General features: G+C 36.2%; 1 protein-coding gene across 6 annotated transcripts in view; it reads right to left on the minus strand.

Annotated features, from left to right (window-relative positions):
- Positions 1-3,383: 3,383 nt before the first annotated feature.
- SEMA6D (semaphorin 6D) overlaps positions 3,384-15,485 on the minus strand; it is a 61,012-nt gene continuing 48,910 nt past the window's right edge. For 3 of the 6 annotated variants that reach the window (XM_063449034.1, XM_063449033.1, XM_063449032.1), the window contains exons 10-19: positions 14,418-14,635; positions 14,172-14,303; positions 13,886-14,041; positions 13,576-13,749; positions 12,054-12,194; positions 11,888-11,965; positions 11,252-11,310; positions 10,868-10,924; positions 10,037-10,204; positions 3,384-6,335 (exon numbers count right to left, since the gene is read on the minus strand). In XM_063449034.1, the coding sequence (XP_063305104.1) occupies positions 5,005-6,335; positions 10,037-10,204; positions 10,868-10,924; positions 11,252-11,310; positions 11,888-11,965; positions 12,054-12,194; positions 13,576-13,749; positions 13,886-14,041; positions 14,172-14,303; positions 14,418-14,635 (2,514 nt within the window). In that variant the 3' untranslated portion in view covers positions 3,384-5,004. The remainder of the gene's footprint in view (positions 6,336-10,036; positions 10,205-10,867; positions 10,925-11,251; positions 11,311-11,887; positions 11,966-12,053; positions 12,195-13,575; positions 13,750-13,885; positions 14,042-14,171; positions 14,304-14,417; positions 14,636-15,485) is intronic. The other 3 variants (XM_063449035.1, XM_063449036.1, XM_063449037.1) reach the window with 3 other exon arrangements.

Raw genomic sequence — 15,485 nt, forward strand, 5'->3', positions numbered from 1 at the left:
CCCTCTAACTATCGTCCCATATCCCTGCTCCCTTACTCAAAGCTTTTGGAAAGACTTGTCTTTACCCGTGTGTCTCACTTCCTTAATTCCAACTCTCTCCTTGACCCTCTTCAGTCTGGCTTCCGCCCTCTCCACTCTACTGAGACCGCTCTTATCAAAGTGACTAATGACCTAATCTCCGCTAAATCCAAAGGTCACTACTCCATATTAATTCTCCTTGACCTCTCTGCTGCCTTTGACACAGTTGATCATGCTCTCCTCCTTCAAACTCTTCAATCACTCGGTCTCTGTCCTCTCTTGGTTTTCCTCCTATCTCTCCCAACGCTCATTTAGTGTCTCCTTTTCCAAGGATACCTCCTCCCCTCGCCCTGTCTCGGGTGGAGTTCCCCAAGGCTCTGTCCTTGGTCCCCTTCTATTTTCTCTTTATACTGCCTCTCTTGGAAAACTTATTGCCTCTTTTGGATTCAACTACCACCTGTACGCTGATGACACTCAGATATACCTCTCCTCACCGTACCTCTCCCCAGACGTCCTGCAACGTGTCACTGCTTGCCTCTCTTCCATCTCTGACTGGATGTCGTCACGCTTTCTCAAACTTAACCTCTCTAAAACTGAACTCCTTGTCTTTCCTCCTCCTAATACTGATCCTCCTCTCTCACTCTCCCTTCAAGTCAGTGATATCCACATAAGTCCATCCCTACAAGCGCGCTGTCTTGGCGTCATACTTGACTCTGGTCTCACCTTTGAGTCTCACATCCAGTTTGTTGCCAAGTCCTGTAGGTTCCAACTCAAAAACATAGCCTGCATCCGCCCCTTTCTTACGCAAGATGCTACCAAGGAGCTTGTCCATGCTCTAGTAATTTCCCGCATGGATTACTGTAACCCTCTCCTGATTGGTCTCCCCAAAAGCCGTACTGCCCCGCTACAGTCTGTAATGAATGCTGCAGCTAGACTGATTTTCCTATCCAGTCGGTCCTCTCACACCTCGCCCCTCTGCCAGTCCTTACATTGGCTCCCTGTATCCTATCGGAGTCAATTCAAAGTGCTAACCCATACATTTAAAGCACTGAACAATTCCAGCCCCTCTTATATCTCTTCACTGATCCAGAGGTATGCCCCTCCTCGTACCCTCCGCTCTGCCCGCGACCACCTCCTGACCGCTGCTCGCACCCGTACGGCCAACTCGCGCTTGCAGGACCTCTCACGGGCGGCTCCTCTCCTTTGGAATAACTTGCCTACTGCCATCAGACTCTCCCCTAGTCTTCAATCATTTAAGAAGGGCCTTAAAACCCATCTCTTCAGGAAAGCGTATGGCCTCCCAGAGTAATCTCTCCCTTACATACCTGTCTCTTGCTCTCTCCTATGGGATAGTGCTTTGCTCTCTCCTCCAGCTCTGCTTCACTCCTACTTGATATTTCCTATCCTAATGTTTCTAATACCCCACCTCCTATAGACTGTAAGCTCATTTGAGCAGGGTCCTCTTCAACCTATTGTTCCTGTAAGTTTTCTTGTAATTGTCTTATTTATTGTTACATCCCCCCTCTCAAAATATTGTAAAGCGCCACGGAATCTGTTGGCGCTATATAAATGGCAATAATAATAATAATAATATTTCCCCTCATTGCACCAACACATTTATCTTGTTCTTCAAAGTTTTGTCAACTCTAGGAGAAAATCCCATCTCATTGACATCGGCAAAGACTATCAAAGCTTGGATAGTTAGTTTTTCACATAATGTCCTAATTGACTTCAGTAGAGATGGCCCTTGCGTAAATTATGGGAAATGTAATTTTATTTCCATTAAATGCTGTGAGAGTGGCTTTTTGACAGGCGATGACAAGATAATGAAATAATAATAAATGAATTACATTGTAAACAACTACATCAATAAGGAATATCTATTTCTATTTCCGAATTTAAAAAATTGAGTTATCAAAAAAAATGGGACATACTGATGTTACTCAAGAAGAAAAAAAAATAATCTTAATACCATCTCAAATGTTTTATGGCAGGTCATAAAATGTAAGAAACTCACTTATCTAGATTTCTACCCGTAATCACATTTTCTATTTTTAGAAGCACACGAAACAAAATGAATAATGATGCTTCTCATTGCTCTGTGACCAGAGGATCTTATTAACTGAAAGAAAAAAAATGAACAAAAATCACCCACCTAGGTATGTAATGGAAACACAAAAATAAAGCACCGCACTTACAGCAGCAGTAGCTTAGTATCCAACAGCTTAAAATACATAGTAAAAACAACGAAAACGTTACCTGCGCTCTGGCCTAAATCCCCATGTGCATTTAAACAAAATGGAGGCTCTTTAGTTTTATTTGGAATAAAACTAAAGAGCCTCCATTTTGTTTAAATTCACATGGGGATTTAGGCCAGAGCGCAGGTAACGTTTTCTTTGTTTTTAACTATGTAATGGAAAACCAATGTTTGCCTTGTTCAAAGTGGATGCTTTACAAACATTTCATTACTTGAGAGATGGAATACAAGGAATAGTCGGCACGCAGTATATATTTTTTATAGTATTTACAAATATAAAGATGGGCAAGTATGGAATAGGTCTAAAATATTCACAGTATTTCTGGGATTTATTGCAAAATTGATACAGTATTTTATGTTCCTACACCAGATAAATTAAGATATGCAAGTGTGTACATATTATTTATATCTAACCACCGACAGTTAATATTTTGATGCAAAGAAATATACAACTTATTTTTTCACTTGATTTTTATTTTAACCTTTACATGCGGTGTTAAAAACCCAAAAGTACAGAATTATTTACACATTCACAATACAGCTTTACAAGATATCTACACGGTAAAGTACTCTACTGAACAAAATAGAGCAACTTAATCCCATGGTTACATCTCTATGTTGGAACAATATAAAAAAGATACAATCTGCTTTTACCTTCACACAAATGGATAAAGCACTTTTTTTTATTATTAAATGTATTTCTTAGCCTAGATTGAATGTTAGAAACATCAACATAAATACTGATAGAACTCACATTACGATCTACAAGGCAGTACAATGTTATCCATGTTAACGGAATTCGTGGTTTGGCTTGTACAAGCTCTAGTGCTCATACCTCTATCTTAAACATGAAGTCATATCTGCATTTACACTTTCAAATGGATGACAACGTTGATAGAAATTGCATAACTCTTATTAACTCCATTAAAATATTGCCCCCATAGCTAAGATTAACGTTCTCAACTTTGGCCATTAAAAAAAAATAAAAACTTAAAAAAATAAAATTAAATGTATATCTTCTTTTTAAAAGACTTTATACAAAAACAAGTAAACTAATTTGGTTTCCATTTTTCTAAAACCCATTTTAATTTGAGAGTTTTTTTTTCCCTCTCTATTTTGTTGTACTAAGGCAATTTCAACCGCTGCTCTAAATTATACTCAATAAACAATATGCTTATGTGATTTTTTTTTTTTCAACTAAAATAGCCATCTGTGTTGAACACAAGTCACAAGTAGGTACTTGAAACTGTCTAACATTACATTGTTTTAGCAGGTGGTGAATTAGCCTAGAAATCTTTGTTTTATTTTAAAAAGATTTTGATTCCTCGTTGTTCTAGAGCGGAATGCCGCCCTAGATAAATAATGGCTTACTGTAATCTAAATAGCAAACATTGTCTTTCTTTATATTCAGGGATAGAAGGGGCTTGTTATAAATGTTCCTTTCTGATACTCGGATAATATGGCATGTTATACTGAAGATACTTGACAGACTATAGTAAATTTATTCATGAATAAGGCACAAGATGCACAGATTCAGGTACCCTCACACATATTTACATGTTTTTGTCATTACCTGCATGACCTTGGCGGACACTCACACATGAAACAAACATTTTCATTGCACTACTGTAGAGCTAACTACCCTATAGTTGGGCCAGCCTGACCTTTATAGAAGGGAGTAGGGGGAACAAACATTTCTAAGTACCACAGTGGTATCCACCATGTTGAAGGGCTCTTCTAGTGAACAGGACACAAACTTTCAATAATTTTAGAAAGTACTATGTTACATTTTCAGTGCATTAGCAAATGGGGGCTGCATCTGCCAATAGGCAATTGTATCGGTATTGAATTACCAATGGCGATCTAGAATGAGCCACGTTCCAATTCTAGAAAGATACAGCCTTCAACGAAGATTCCGAGTAGTGTTTCCAGTGAAATATACAATATTGGTTAAATAGCAGCATAACAATTCTAAGAATCTTTAACATTCTTGTACGAGGTACCTTGCTCAGCCAAGTTAAATCATCTGGAAGGCAGGAAAGAGGCACATCTCTGTTTCTCATAGCTATATCCCCAGCAGAGGCTTATTGGAAGGTCACTTTCTTCCATGCTCAATATAAACCATTCCACAGCTTAGAAATTGCAATGAGAATCATTACGTGCATGTTCATGTGTAGGGGACATATATTCTTCACACAAACAAAATACATATAGGTTGAATTTATTGGTGATATATGCACAGTTGCCATATTTGACTCATGGTTATGTTTAGGCTTGAGAAAGTAGGAGGAAAAACCAACCTGAAAATGATTGATTGGGATCATTTTCTGACATTTGTGCAAGAGGCAAGGTGAATGCATACATATTAGACGTTCACATTTAATGGGATGGCTACACACAGCGGCAGTTTAAAATTAAGCCCATTTTTCAAGTATATCTTAATTTGTAGTACTGTTTCAGGTTTCTGTAACTGTGAAGTAGCCAACACAGTGCTACACTTCCACTTAGCTCCAAACAAAAGAAATAAAATGACCAGCACTTTCCTTTGTTTTGTTCGTTGCAAAAATATCTTGCAACTCCTAGGTCTGGCAAGACAATGATGTTGCCAAACTAAAGGCAGCATTTTTGGCCACTTAGTTTGGGACTGATTAGGCAAAACTTGTCTCTGCCTGGAGAGTTCCTTAGCAACACCATGTGCTACAACCATGTATGGTTCAAGAAAAAATGTCTTAGTAGCTATATTTGTTTAGCTGTCTAACAGATGTATTCTGTGGAGCAAATGAAGGTTTTGGTGGCACATCTGGTTTTATTGACGGTGTCCTCTTAATTCCTGTACGAGGAAGGGTTCCATGTCCTGTATAACTGCTTTGCCTTGATAAGGAAGTCTGTTGATGAACAATGACAGGTGTTGCTTGCATATAGTCCATTCTTGGACTAGGACTGGGAGGCATATAACCTCCTCGGTTAATACTAGGTTGCCTAGAAATCAAAACACCATTTGGTGAGTTCATATTTTTAGGTAGAGCTGATATAGAATGTCTCTGAGAAGAGTTTTTGTGATAACCTCTTTGTGTCTCCAAAGACGGTGTCATTTGCCCATTTGGGGTTGAAGGTACGTCCACTCGTTTTGTGGGACTATTTCTTGGAAGCGTAGAAGAGGGAGAATATAAGGAAGCTTCCCTATTTGGAACTTTAGGTGGAATTTCAGACATGTTTCCCATAGTATCAAGCATTAAAGTTTGATGTGCTGCCTGGTGACTATTCTGATGAGCCACCTGAATATCTGCCATAATAGCTTTAGAACTTCCAGAAGAGTCGTTAAGATGTTTCAAAAAATCATTCAGTGTATTCCTGGAGTCCACTGAACGTCTGTGGTCTCTCTTACCTGATGGTTTTACCAAAGAATGTTCAATATTATGGAGTTTTTTGTCTGATTTGTGTGCATTTGAATTTGAAAATGATGTATTATAATCATGGGTAGCATTTGGAAGAACAACCGCACTTGGAATTTGTCCATGTGCTAAAGGTGAGTGAGGAGGAGGGCTGGAAGGAAAAAATTGAGGACTTTTAAGAGGCGTTTCTTTTCGTGAAATGTTTAAATTATTGTGTGTCTTTTCCCATTGGTTTTTGATTGGCTGCAAGCTTTTTTGTTGAAGCACTGGTGTTGATTCTGGAGTTGGAAGTGCAGCTAGTTCAGGTGGCTGCCCTTGACTGTCCATCATTATAGACTTTGTTTCACCATTTGGCGGCAATTCTTTTCTGCTAGTCAATATATTTGTGTAGTGTTTAGGCGAATCAATGCTTTGCTGATATTCTTTAACAGGGCTGTCGAATAATCCATTCAGTTTAGCAAAACTTCCACTTGAGTCAGTACAGGATTGTGCAGACTCTGCATCTTTATGGATCTTTCTTGATTTCCGTACGAACATCTCCCGGTAGCAGTAGACAACTATTCCTGCAATAAAAGCTCCGAGGACAAATGCGGCCAAGACACAGGTGATCAAAACATTCATATGGACCATTTGGTTCCATTCTCCAGACTGCACTTCCCATCTTACACCTGTAAAAACACATGACAATATTTTAGGGCAAATATGCACACATTATTACTCTTTAGCACATTGTTGACACATTCATCTTTGTTCTTTTGTATAGAATATGTTGCAGTCAATTCTCTGTCTGCTTTCTAGCATGCTGTTAATCAACACAAAGAAATATCTTGGAAAGGGTAAAGAATGAAATTGAAAGAATGTAACAGATACAACATATATGGCATGAACTGTTGGATTTTTTTTTTAATGGAATATAGTGGTTGACTGAGTAGTGCTTGAAAAATTATGTACAATAATTATTTTGGCTTCTAACACAAATGTTGAGTATAGAGAAGACCTTAATTATTTTAGCACAGTATTTCTACTAAAATGTGTGATTACATCACCTTTCTTTACACTTGTGCGGTAACTAATTTTAGTGTAACAAATAAGACCATCCTATTTAGAAATCATTTTTGAGATAACATTGGAGTTTTAATTGTGATATTTGTTTAATAACAATGCTTGCTGACAGACTGCATTTGCCTATTAGGCGTGTACAATTCTAGGCTAAATAGTGTTACATATAGTCTAGTTACAATGTATATGCTTATTTGCAACGTAGTCCAACATCTATTTACAGTACATGCAAGGGGATGCACACCAAAAGTACTACATTTAAAAAAGGACAAACACATAAACATAAGTACTCATAGTACCCACATTTGTTATACTAACCTACATGATGCTTAGAGTATAATATACCAGCATGTAGCCTTCCATAAAGGGGTATAAAACCCATTTTATTTCGTTAATTGATGCACATCACAACTTGCTTTTAATAAAAATGCCACCAGCTCTAACCTTTAAGTTCTGTCTTGTCATGTCAAGTGTGTTAACAGACACAGGCTCTTTGTGCTGTGTTTAAAAGGTGAGATTATCACTAAACCAAAATGGTACCCTATCATGGACTGTTAGATAAACCTTGATGATGAGATCACAGTGAGTGAGGCACCATGGACTACATAGCAGTTTAGTTTAGAAATACTATAAGTAACTAGGAGTCTAATTTGAGTACATTTTCAAATTTTAATTGTCTGTCTCTTTAAAACCCCTTAAGGGCCAAACTTCTGGAATAAAAGGGAATCATGACATGTCACACATGTCATGTGTCCTTAAGGGGTTAAAGAAAAAGGCTGAACAGTAGTGTACACAGTTTGATAGCTGTAAATGTACACCTCTAACACCTACCAGTACAATACAGTAAATCGTGATAGTTTATCTTTTAGCAGTTTCAAAACGGTGCTGTTTTGGGAACAGTGTGCAGGTCACAAGAGGATGTTTATGGTGCTGTGCATATCATATCAACACAGCATATGCACCCAAAGACTTACACGTAAGTAAGTGTATATATAATAGATATTTATATATTGTATAAAAATAAAAAATAAAAAAAAAACATGTACAAAGCATCACCAACAGCAGAATTACACTGACAATATTGTCAGACTAGGAGAACACGAATATTTGTGTACAAGGCTCCCTGTATTTTATCACATACTGAAGTTATAGGAATTTAAGAGATAGAGTGCCAATATATATATATTTTTAGGATAGTTATGCTCATACTTATAAAAGCTTGAACCTGCCACCAGTAGTTAATTAAAATGTCCTATGAAGTAAACATATTAGCTACAACACATTAAAAGGTACAAGAAATGTAAATACATCACAAAACACACATTCTAGATTTGACCTAGAAGGAGAATTCTGGATTAGTGTTCACCTAAATCCCGCATTAGAAGAGTTAGCAGCCACAGACACAAGAAGAGTTAAAATCTTTTATGCATAGGGAAAAAGCAGAGTTAAATCAAGAATTTGTTTGCACTTAATATTCAAACCTCCAGATTGAAAACATTTCTAAAGTAAAAATTAGTAGTTGTTAAAATGATATAGGTTTCTAGTTTCAGTTAATGGCAAGGCCTTTGAACATTTAGAGAGAGAAACTTTGAGACATCAGTTTTATTGGCAGTGTGCAAGGGAAACACACAAAAACCCCAAAACCAAACAAAAAAATCAAAACAAAAACCATATAGCACAGTACAAAAATGCAAGCAAAAAGAGAAGATGAAACTGGTCAATAAAGTATAACAGGATAACATAGGAGGGGAGTAGTTAAAATGATAGAAAATAAAGACAAAATATTGAGATGCAAACAAACCATGCAAACATAATATTCCCCAATAACAACATTATGTATGTGTAAAAAACACTAATTCTTAAAAAAAAACAAAAAAAACATGAATTATTAAATTAATCAATTAATTAATTGGATGGGCAGCCTAGCTCATAGTTGTCCTAGGTTTGGGAGAACCATCCCAAATTCCTGGTTAGTTCTCGCTGTGCAGGATATGAGACACCAGATAAATGTCCCCAACCAGTGCGCCTGCCTTAGGAAGCAATCTTCTCATTATCTGCCCTGAGTGGGGACGGCCAAAGGGCCTGTCTGCAGACACACATGGAAAGTTGGAATGCGCCTGCATTGAGGGGAGGGGAGGGGGGGACATAACCACAGCGGATCACCATTTCTAACCTGCCTACCAGTCCTTGCTGATTCCATACCACTAATTATTGTACCAGGAGTTGCCTTCTTTGATTAATTTTATACAACTCTCTGCATATCACCTTTGACCTATCAGCTGCTTCGGTTCATATAATGCTTAAACAGTCATTAGTGTAAAGTATTTAAAGTGCTATGTGTGCTTCATATTAGGAGGTATTTTACCTATTGTAATTTAATCTCACAGTTGCAGAGCATTTACTTTATTTAAAAGCTTCCTAGGTAGGCTTGAAAAAACAAGCCAATTCTATATACAAGTAGTAACTTGTAAAATAAATCCACTTTAACAGTTTGTAATCTCCCTATAATCGAGTACTGTATAAAATCTATAATTAATTTATTTAGGCTATGGCAAACTGATGACCCTTCCAATATGGGACACAATAATTGGAAATGTAGCTGTAACTGCTGTATCATATAGAATAAATAAATAAATAAAAAAAATGGAAAAAAATATTTAAAACAGCCAATAAAAAAAAGAAAAAAAAAAGCAATGGAGACCCAACAGAAATGCATGCATTTAACATAAAATGGAAATACAATAAATAAATACACTGCCTTATCTGAGTGGAAACCTGATAGAATGCAATTTCATTTTTATATGACTGCTCCATTAAAAGCTAATAGAGGCCTCTTCCATTTAAAGACATTTTTAACTCCTCGAGAAACAATGGTGGTCTACACAGTCACAACAAATTAATGGTTGAGATCCTATTCCACAATACTACTCATATAATGACAGCAATGCTTTATATCTGTTGTACAGCAACGTAGAGTTTGCTGTCACTTTATAAAAAATAATAATAATAATTATAATAGAACTGTTAGTGTTTAGTTGGTAGGAAATTCCATGCTGGCATTAAGTCTTGGGAGACCAAATTGTGATGAAAACAAAAGGAGTAATTGGTCCTTGAGGAGTTCAGTAACTGATTGTAGTTAGTCTTAAAGCGCTTTCCTTTGACCAAGTGACTTCAACAGAGCTGTGAAATAATGCTGTAAATTTTTAAGGCCAGGCTATTGGCTAATAAGGAGTCATATATTGCATCATGTGGGTTGAAATGAGCTTCAGGTATCCACTCAGTTAAATTTTCTCTCTTTTTAAGGCCTTACCCTTTGGGACACCTGTTAATGGATCAACATAATCAGAGATGTTTGGGTCATCTTGAAAAACATATTTCCTTGAGCCAGTCATTCTAGGTTTCCAAGAACCAATCACTTTAGGCAAAATGACTGGGCTACTTGCCACTGTGGTAACAAGGGTGGAGGGTACTTCCATGTCTGTGGTAGCAAACACATATTTATTAAGTTGAATTTGATATATATATTATATTAAAAAAAAAAAAAATTAAAATAAAATTGCACTTTAAAACAAACCACTAAACATGAACCGTCATTAGTATTTGTGTGCGCTTGATTATGTTTAAAACCCTTAATCTCTATGATTTAATGGCTGTTAAACTTAAAATTTAACTTTAAGACCAAACACACACAGACACGTTTAAAGCTCAGCAATAAATGGGTAAAAGTAAATAAAGATGTAGTATGATTTTTTTTTTTTTTTTTTAAAAGAGGAATTGTCATCTATCACTAATAGATGAGAAACAGGTATTGACAAATGCATGGACAGGGGGAGAATGAAGTCTGTCTGGCTTTCGTGCTGCGGAAATGTCATAAGAAAAAGTTTATAGAAAAGATTTTACTTATCAACCAATGATGGGATAATTGGGTAACATGCAGCCAGACATAGGTGAGTTAAAAAAAAAAACCAAACAAAAAAAACAGAACACGAGACGGCTTGCTATCCTTATTACTTTTGGGTGCATGGAGTCAAAGCACAAAAATGAGGGATTGCCGACTGCGAAAAAGAAGGGGGCATAAGAGCAGAAAATGCTGAACTAAAACAAAAGGCAATTATTTTTAAATAAAATTAATAAAACTAACCAGATGTTGGATCGCCAAATATTTTGTAATCTGGTGTAGTTGTAGGAGGCAAATTTTCTAAAATTAAAGGAACAGATAATCAGTAAAAAGTAACCGAAAGAAAGCAAAATAAAAGTTATAAAATCTGAGCTGAAAGCAAAAATAGATTTTTTTTTTGTTCTTATGATAATTACTTTTTTTTTCATAAGACTTTAAGCATTTTTACACAGCCAAATAATAAGTAAAAATAAACTAAAAACAAAACAAAAAAAAGCTTATTAAATATAATGCAGCTTAGCCTGTGAAAAAATAGGTTATAATAGAAGCAGTATGCGCATTATGAGTACATTGTGTTTTCTATTCTCTAAAGCACAAAATTAAATTGCTTTTAGTGAAGACCCTTACCATGACAGTCTCCAAGCTGTATTGTATTACCATACTCCACATCTTGTTCATATCCAAAGCTGAATAATGCAAAAGGAGAAAAAAAAATTAAATTTTATGATAAAATATTAGCAGAGCCAGCGAATTCAGCTCTGCACCTCCAAGTGGAAATGGAAAAAAACAAAAAACATCAGAGCAGTAAGTACCAACTGGATGAAAAAAAATATATATATAGTGTAAACATAGAAAGCCAATTTACGCTTGTTTGTACAAGAGGATTGTTCTCTGATAATTAATAGGATTCTCTCGAGAAGCAATAGTTTATCTCCCGGCTGGATTCAAAGCATATTACCGTTCCCACTAGAATTTATGTTTTCTGTCTCATAAGCATCACGTTAAAAATAGAGCACAAAACACACACACACACTGCAAAATTCTACTGCAAAATTAGAAATGTTGAGAACATTCAAAAATCCATAGCTATATAGCCATGTAAATATAAAGAAAGCCTAATCCATCAGTATGTTTGAGAACAGAGGTTTGAGTACTATTTTTATTATCTTGGTATAGTAAGAGGTGGTTCCCAGCTAGATGGAAACCTTGGCACTAGAGGGATGGGACATTTTAGCAGTAATAATAATATATGTGACCACTTACAACATTCCAGGTTTTACTCTGCCACACGTTTCATGGTTTAGCCACGCACAGTAAGGGTCTCTTGAAGCAATGCATGACCTTTGAGAGGAGAAAAGAATTAAGAATTTAGCATCATCGGAAGTCCAGAAATCATCATAACCATTTTTATTGCATCCGTAACACATACTTTTTGCATGATCCATAACGTTCACAGCGGCTAAGAGGAAGCCTCACAATACATCCAGAAAATGCCACAAATAAAGCATGGTGTTCTCGGTCCATCTGGAGGGATAAGACCCTTCTGTCGTCCTCACCGTCCCCAAAACATCTACACCAGAAACAAGTAAATATAAAATATACTATGTGATATAAAGCAAAAAACTTGCAGACATTAAGTTTGGATGCATATTCTTCTAATGTGTAGAAGAAGTTAAATAAAACCGTAAAGTGACAAAGTTAAATGAAACCTTAAAATCACAAATCTGTGATGAAAACAGATAAAGTATCAGCAAACATAACTATGTCCTACAACATTCTCCGTCTCTATATGCAGAGAATGTTGTAGGAACATTATTGTTCTGTCCTTTTAAATTTATAGTTGCTCAGTGGCATGTTTGCCATTTCATTGATCAGGGATCCTTTCGACACTCATTTGCCTCTAGATGAAGTAATGTGCATGTGATTGAAGTAGTACACTTAGTTACACGCTACCTGGTGATTGATCATGCTAAATTAAAATTTCCAGAGGCTAAGGAATTACCAGCTAATTAGTGGTATGAACCACATAGTGTTTTTATAGTACAGTTTATGTTGCATTTATTACTGAATGACGGAAAGATTTGCTGTGTTCTATTCAAAAGGAAATGCAGTGAAGCTCAACTGTGGAGAGATTCTAATTTATCACAACCTCATAAAATAAGGTCAAAATAGAAGTGGGGAATCACTTTTATACCAAACTGCCCATTTAAATATAAATATGCATCTTGCAGGATACCACGGATTTTAATCTCATCATCCCTAGTACAATATGATGTAAGGTTTCACCAATCGAAAAGTATTTTATAGTACATTGCTTTGTAAATATTTTTTGCATGATCTCAACTCAATCACAAAGAATGTGTAGAGCACTTTTAGATTCCTGTACCATCCTCTGTGTTTTTTTTTTAGATCCCAGTATAAAAAATTATTTGGTCTATATCTGTCAACTTTTACGTATTAGTAAAATAGACTTTAGCATCTGTCTTTGTGCATAGACGGGTTAGAATTGACCTTTGTGTGGACTCCACCAGATTTATGAATGGTCAGTGTTAAAGTTCACCACGTGTGTCTATTTTGGCAATGTGTGGGTATGAAGTGGAGGCACCTAAATATATACGAGAAGAAATAAATCACTACATCACTATAATTAGGGGAAACCACTCCACAATGAGAATGCCACACGGTGTACTAATTTAATTAAGCCTGAACGGTCCTGTGTATAATTTTAACAATAATGATATGTTTGAGGCACAATGCCTTAGAAAGAGAATACTTTCATAAGTAATGGTTTTGGCTACATTTTAAAGAGTTAAATGCATAAAAATATTTGTTCCTACTAAATTTTAATGAGGTAAATGCAAGAACTGTCCTTTCTTTTAATAATTTGCCATTAGAGAAACCTGCACACAAAAATAAATAAAAAGTATGCTTTGTTGAACTAGAAAACTTACTTTGCGCGATTGTAGGCATCAATTTCTTCCAATAAAACACTTTCATTTAGAGAAAAAGGGGTAGTCTTGGCCAAAATTTTCAGTACAACGCCAGCTTCAGAACCCACAAACATGACTGTGTAGTTCAGATATGGTCCTGCTAAATGGTCCACTGCCACCGCAGTCAGTCTGTACCTTAAATAGGTTGCAAACAGGAAAATATTCAAAATTCAGGATTAAGGATAAGGATTTACATTGCAGCTTCAGGATTGGCTTATCTAGAACTCAGAATCTAAAAACTAATTACAGGTCTAGGTCATTTTTATCATACCTGACGCGGGTCTTTGTAAACCAAGGTTCTTCAATGATGGAAGCAATGGCAGAATCCATCAGGGGATGGGACTTGATGAAGGACAGTGTTTCATCTGGAAATTCAGTAGAAGACCTATAACCTTCACCAAAGCCATGCCGTGCACAGCAGCCCGGTCTAAAACAACAAATTGGAAGAACTTAACTGCCCAGTATAATGCTCCATTACATTTTCAAAACAGCACACACCCATTAGGAGACATGTGGGTTGCATTATTATCTGAAGAGTCAATCTTTCTTTATTCTACCTTGGCTTCGGTACTTTGTCTTCAGGTACAGCTGTCCAAACAGAGTCTGGAGTCTTTTGTTCTTTAAATCTTCCTCTGAATACCTTCTCAATGTCATCCATAGTGAAAGCGCACACCGCTGAACCCGGGATGCTGAAGAAAATAGCAAAATAATTCTTTCTAGGATTGCGGTCTACAATGGCAATTATTTTACTGAAAACAAGAAAGTGAAGCACTTTATTTGATGTCAGGTTGCTCATCTCTTACCTATTAAGCTGTGTTGTAAATACACCAACCACCGTAGGAATTCCATTGATTTCTATTATGTCTGTGATAGACTGTAGAACATCAAAGTAAAAGAATGAATCCCCTGGGACGGAACAATTGAGCCTTGCCTTTACGAACGAAGTCCAATGTTTCTCAAGCACTCTCTGGGAACCTCCCAAATCATTTTTGCAAATGCGTGCGACACGAGAATGTACTGCCTTAAAGAAGAAAAAAAAAAGAAAGAAAATGAACAAAATATTGAGCTGTTGCCAAAAGTAGATTACCCGAAATCAGCAACACTGAATAGATCTCATTATTTCTTTTACACTTGGTTAATAAAAGATCGCGCAAAGTTTGTTTTAAGTGGCAGACAGATACAGTTTATGTGCATTAGTGACAGAAGCCTGAAAGTATGCATACACTATTTAACTGTAGCCGAATATCCATTTTACTGCACCGCTAAGCAAACCTATAACGTATGCATGGCTTCCCCACCTCTGCAAAGTCTTTAATTAACCATGCATGTGTAAAATAAAAAATAAATAAAAAAAAAGGTTAATAATTTACGCTAGGATGTCTATAATGTAGTCCAACGATCATAAACTGCATTTGTGTCATTTAAATATTTAACATTTGGGAGGCCCAATGGAACCCTCGGTTGAAGTATAAACATATTTATGCATTTAATTCTTGCCAAGAAACAACAGATTTCCTAATGAGGTTTGTGTAGAATTTTACCAGCCATTTTCAGGCCGTGTATCCTTGTGTTTAAACATTAAAACCGCATCAAGTACCTACTCATATATGGCAAAATAATAGCAAGGCTCACAGATAGCTCACTTTAAAAATAAAGATATAAAGTGGATGAAGGGCAAATGCAGAGGTTCTAAAGAATTTAATTTAATAATAAAATGTTGAAAATTATAATATATAATGATTTAATACAGAGACTACAGTTCTCGTTAATGACCCTTTTGTGCTGTGCACATAAATATTTTTCTAAAACACAAATTGAATATTTTGTACTTTATAAAATCAGGTTAAGACCCGCTGAAATTGGGGTACTTT

The sequence above is a fragment of the Pelobates fuscus genome, chromosome 3, assembly GCF_036172605.1.
Source record: "Pelobates fuscus isolate aPelFus1 chromosome 3, aPelFus1.pri, whole genome shotgun sequence".
Classification (NCBI taxonomy): Eukaryota; Metazoa; Chordata; class Amphibia; order Anura; family Pelobatidae; genus Pelobates; species Pelobates fuscus.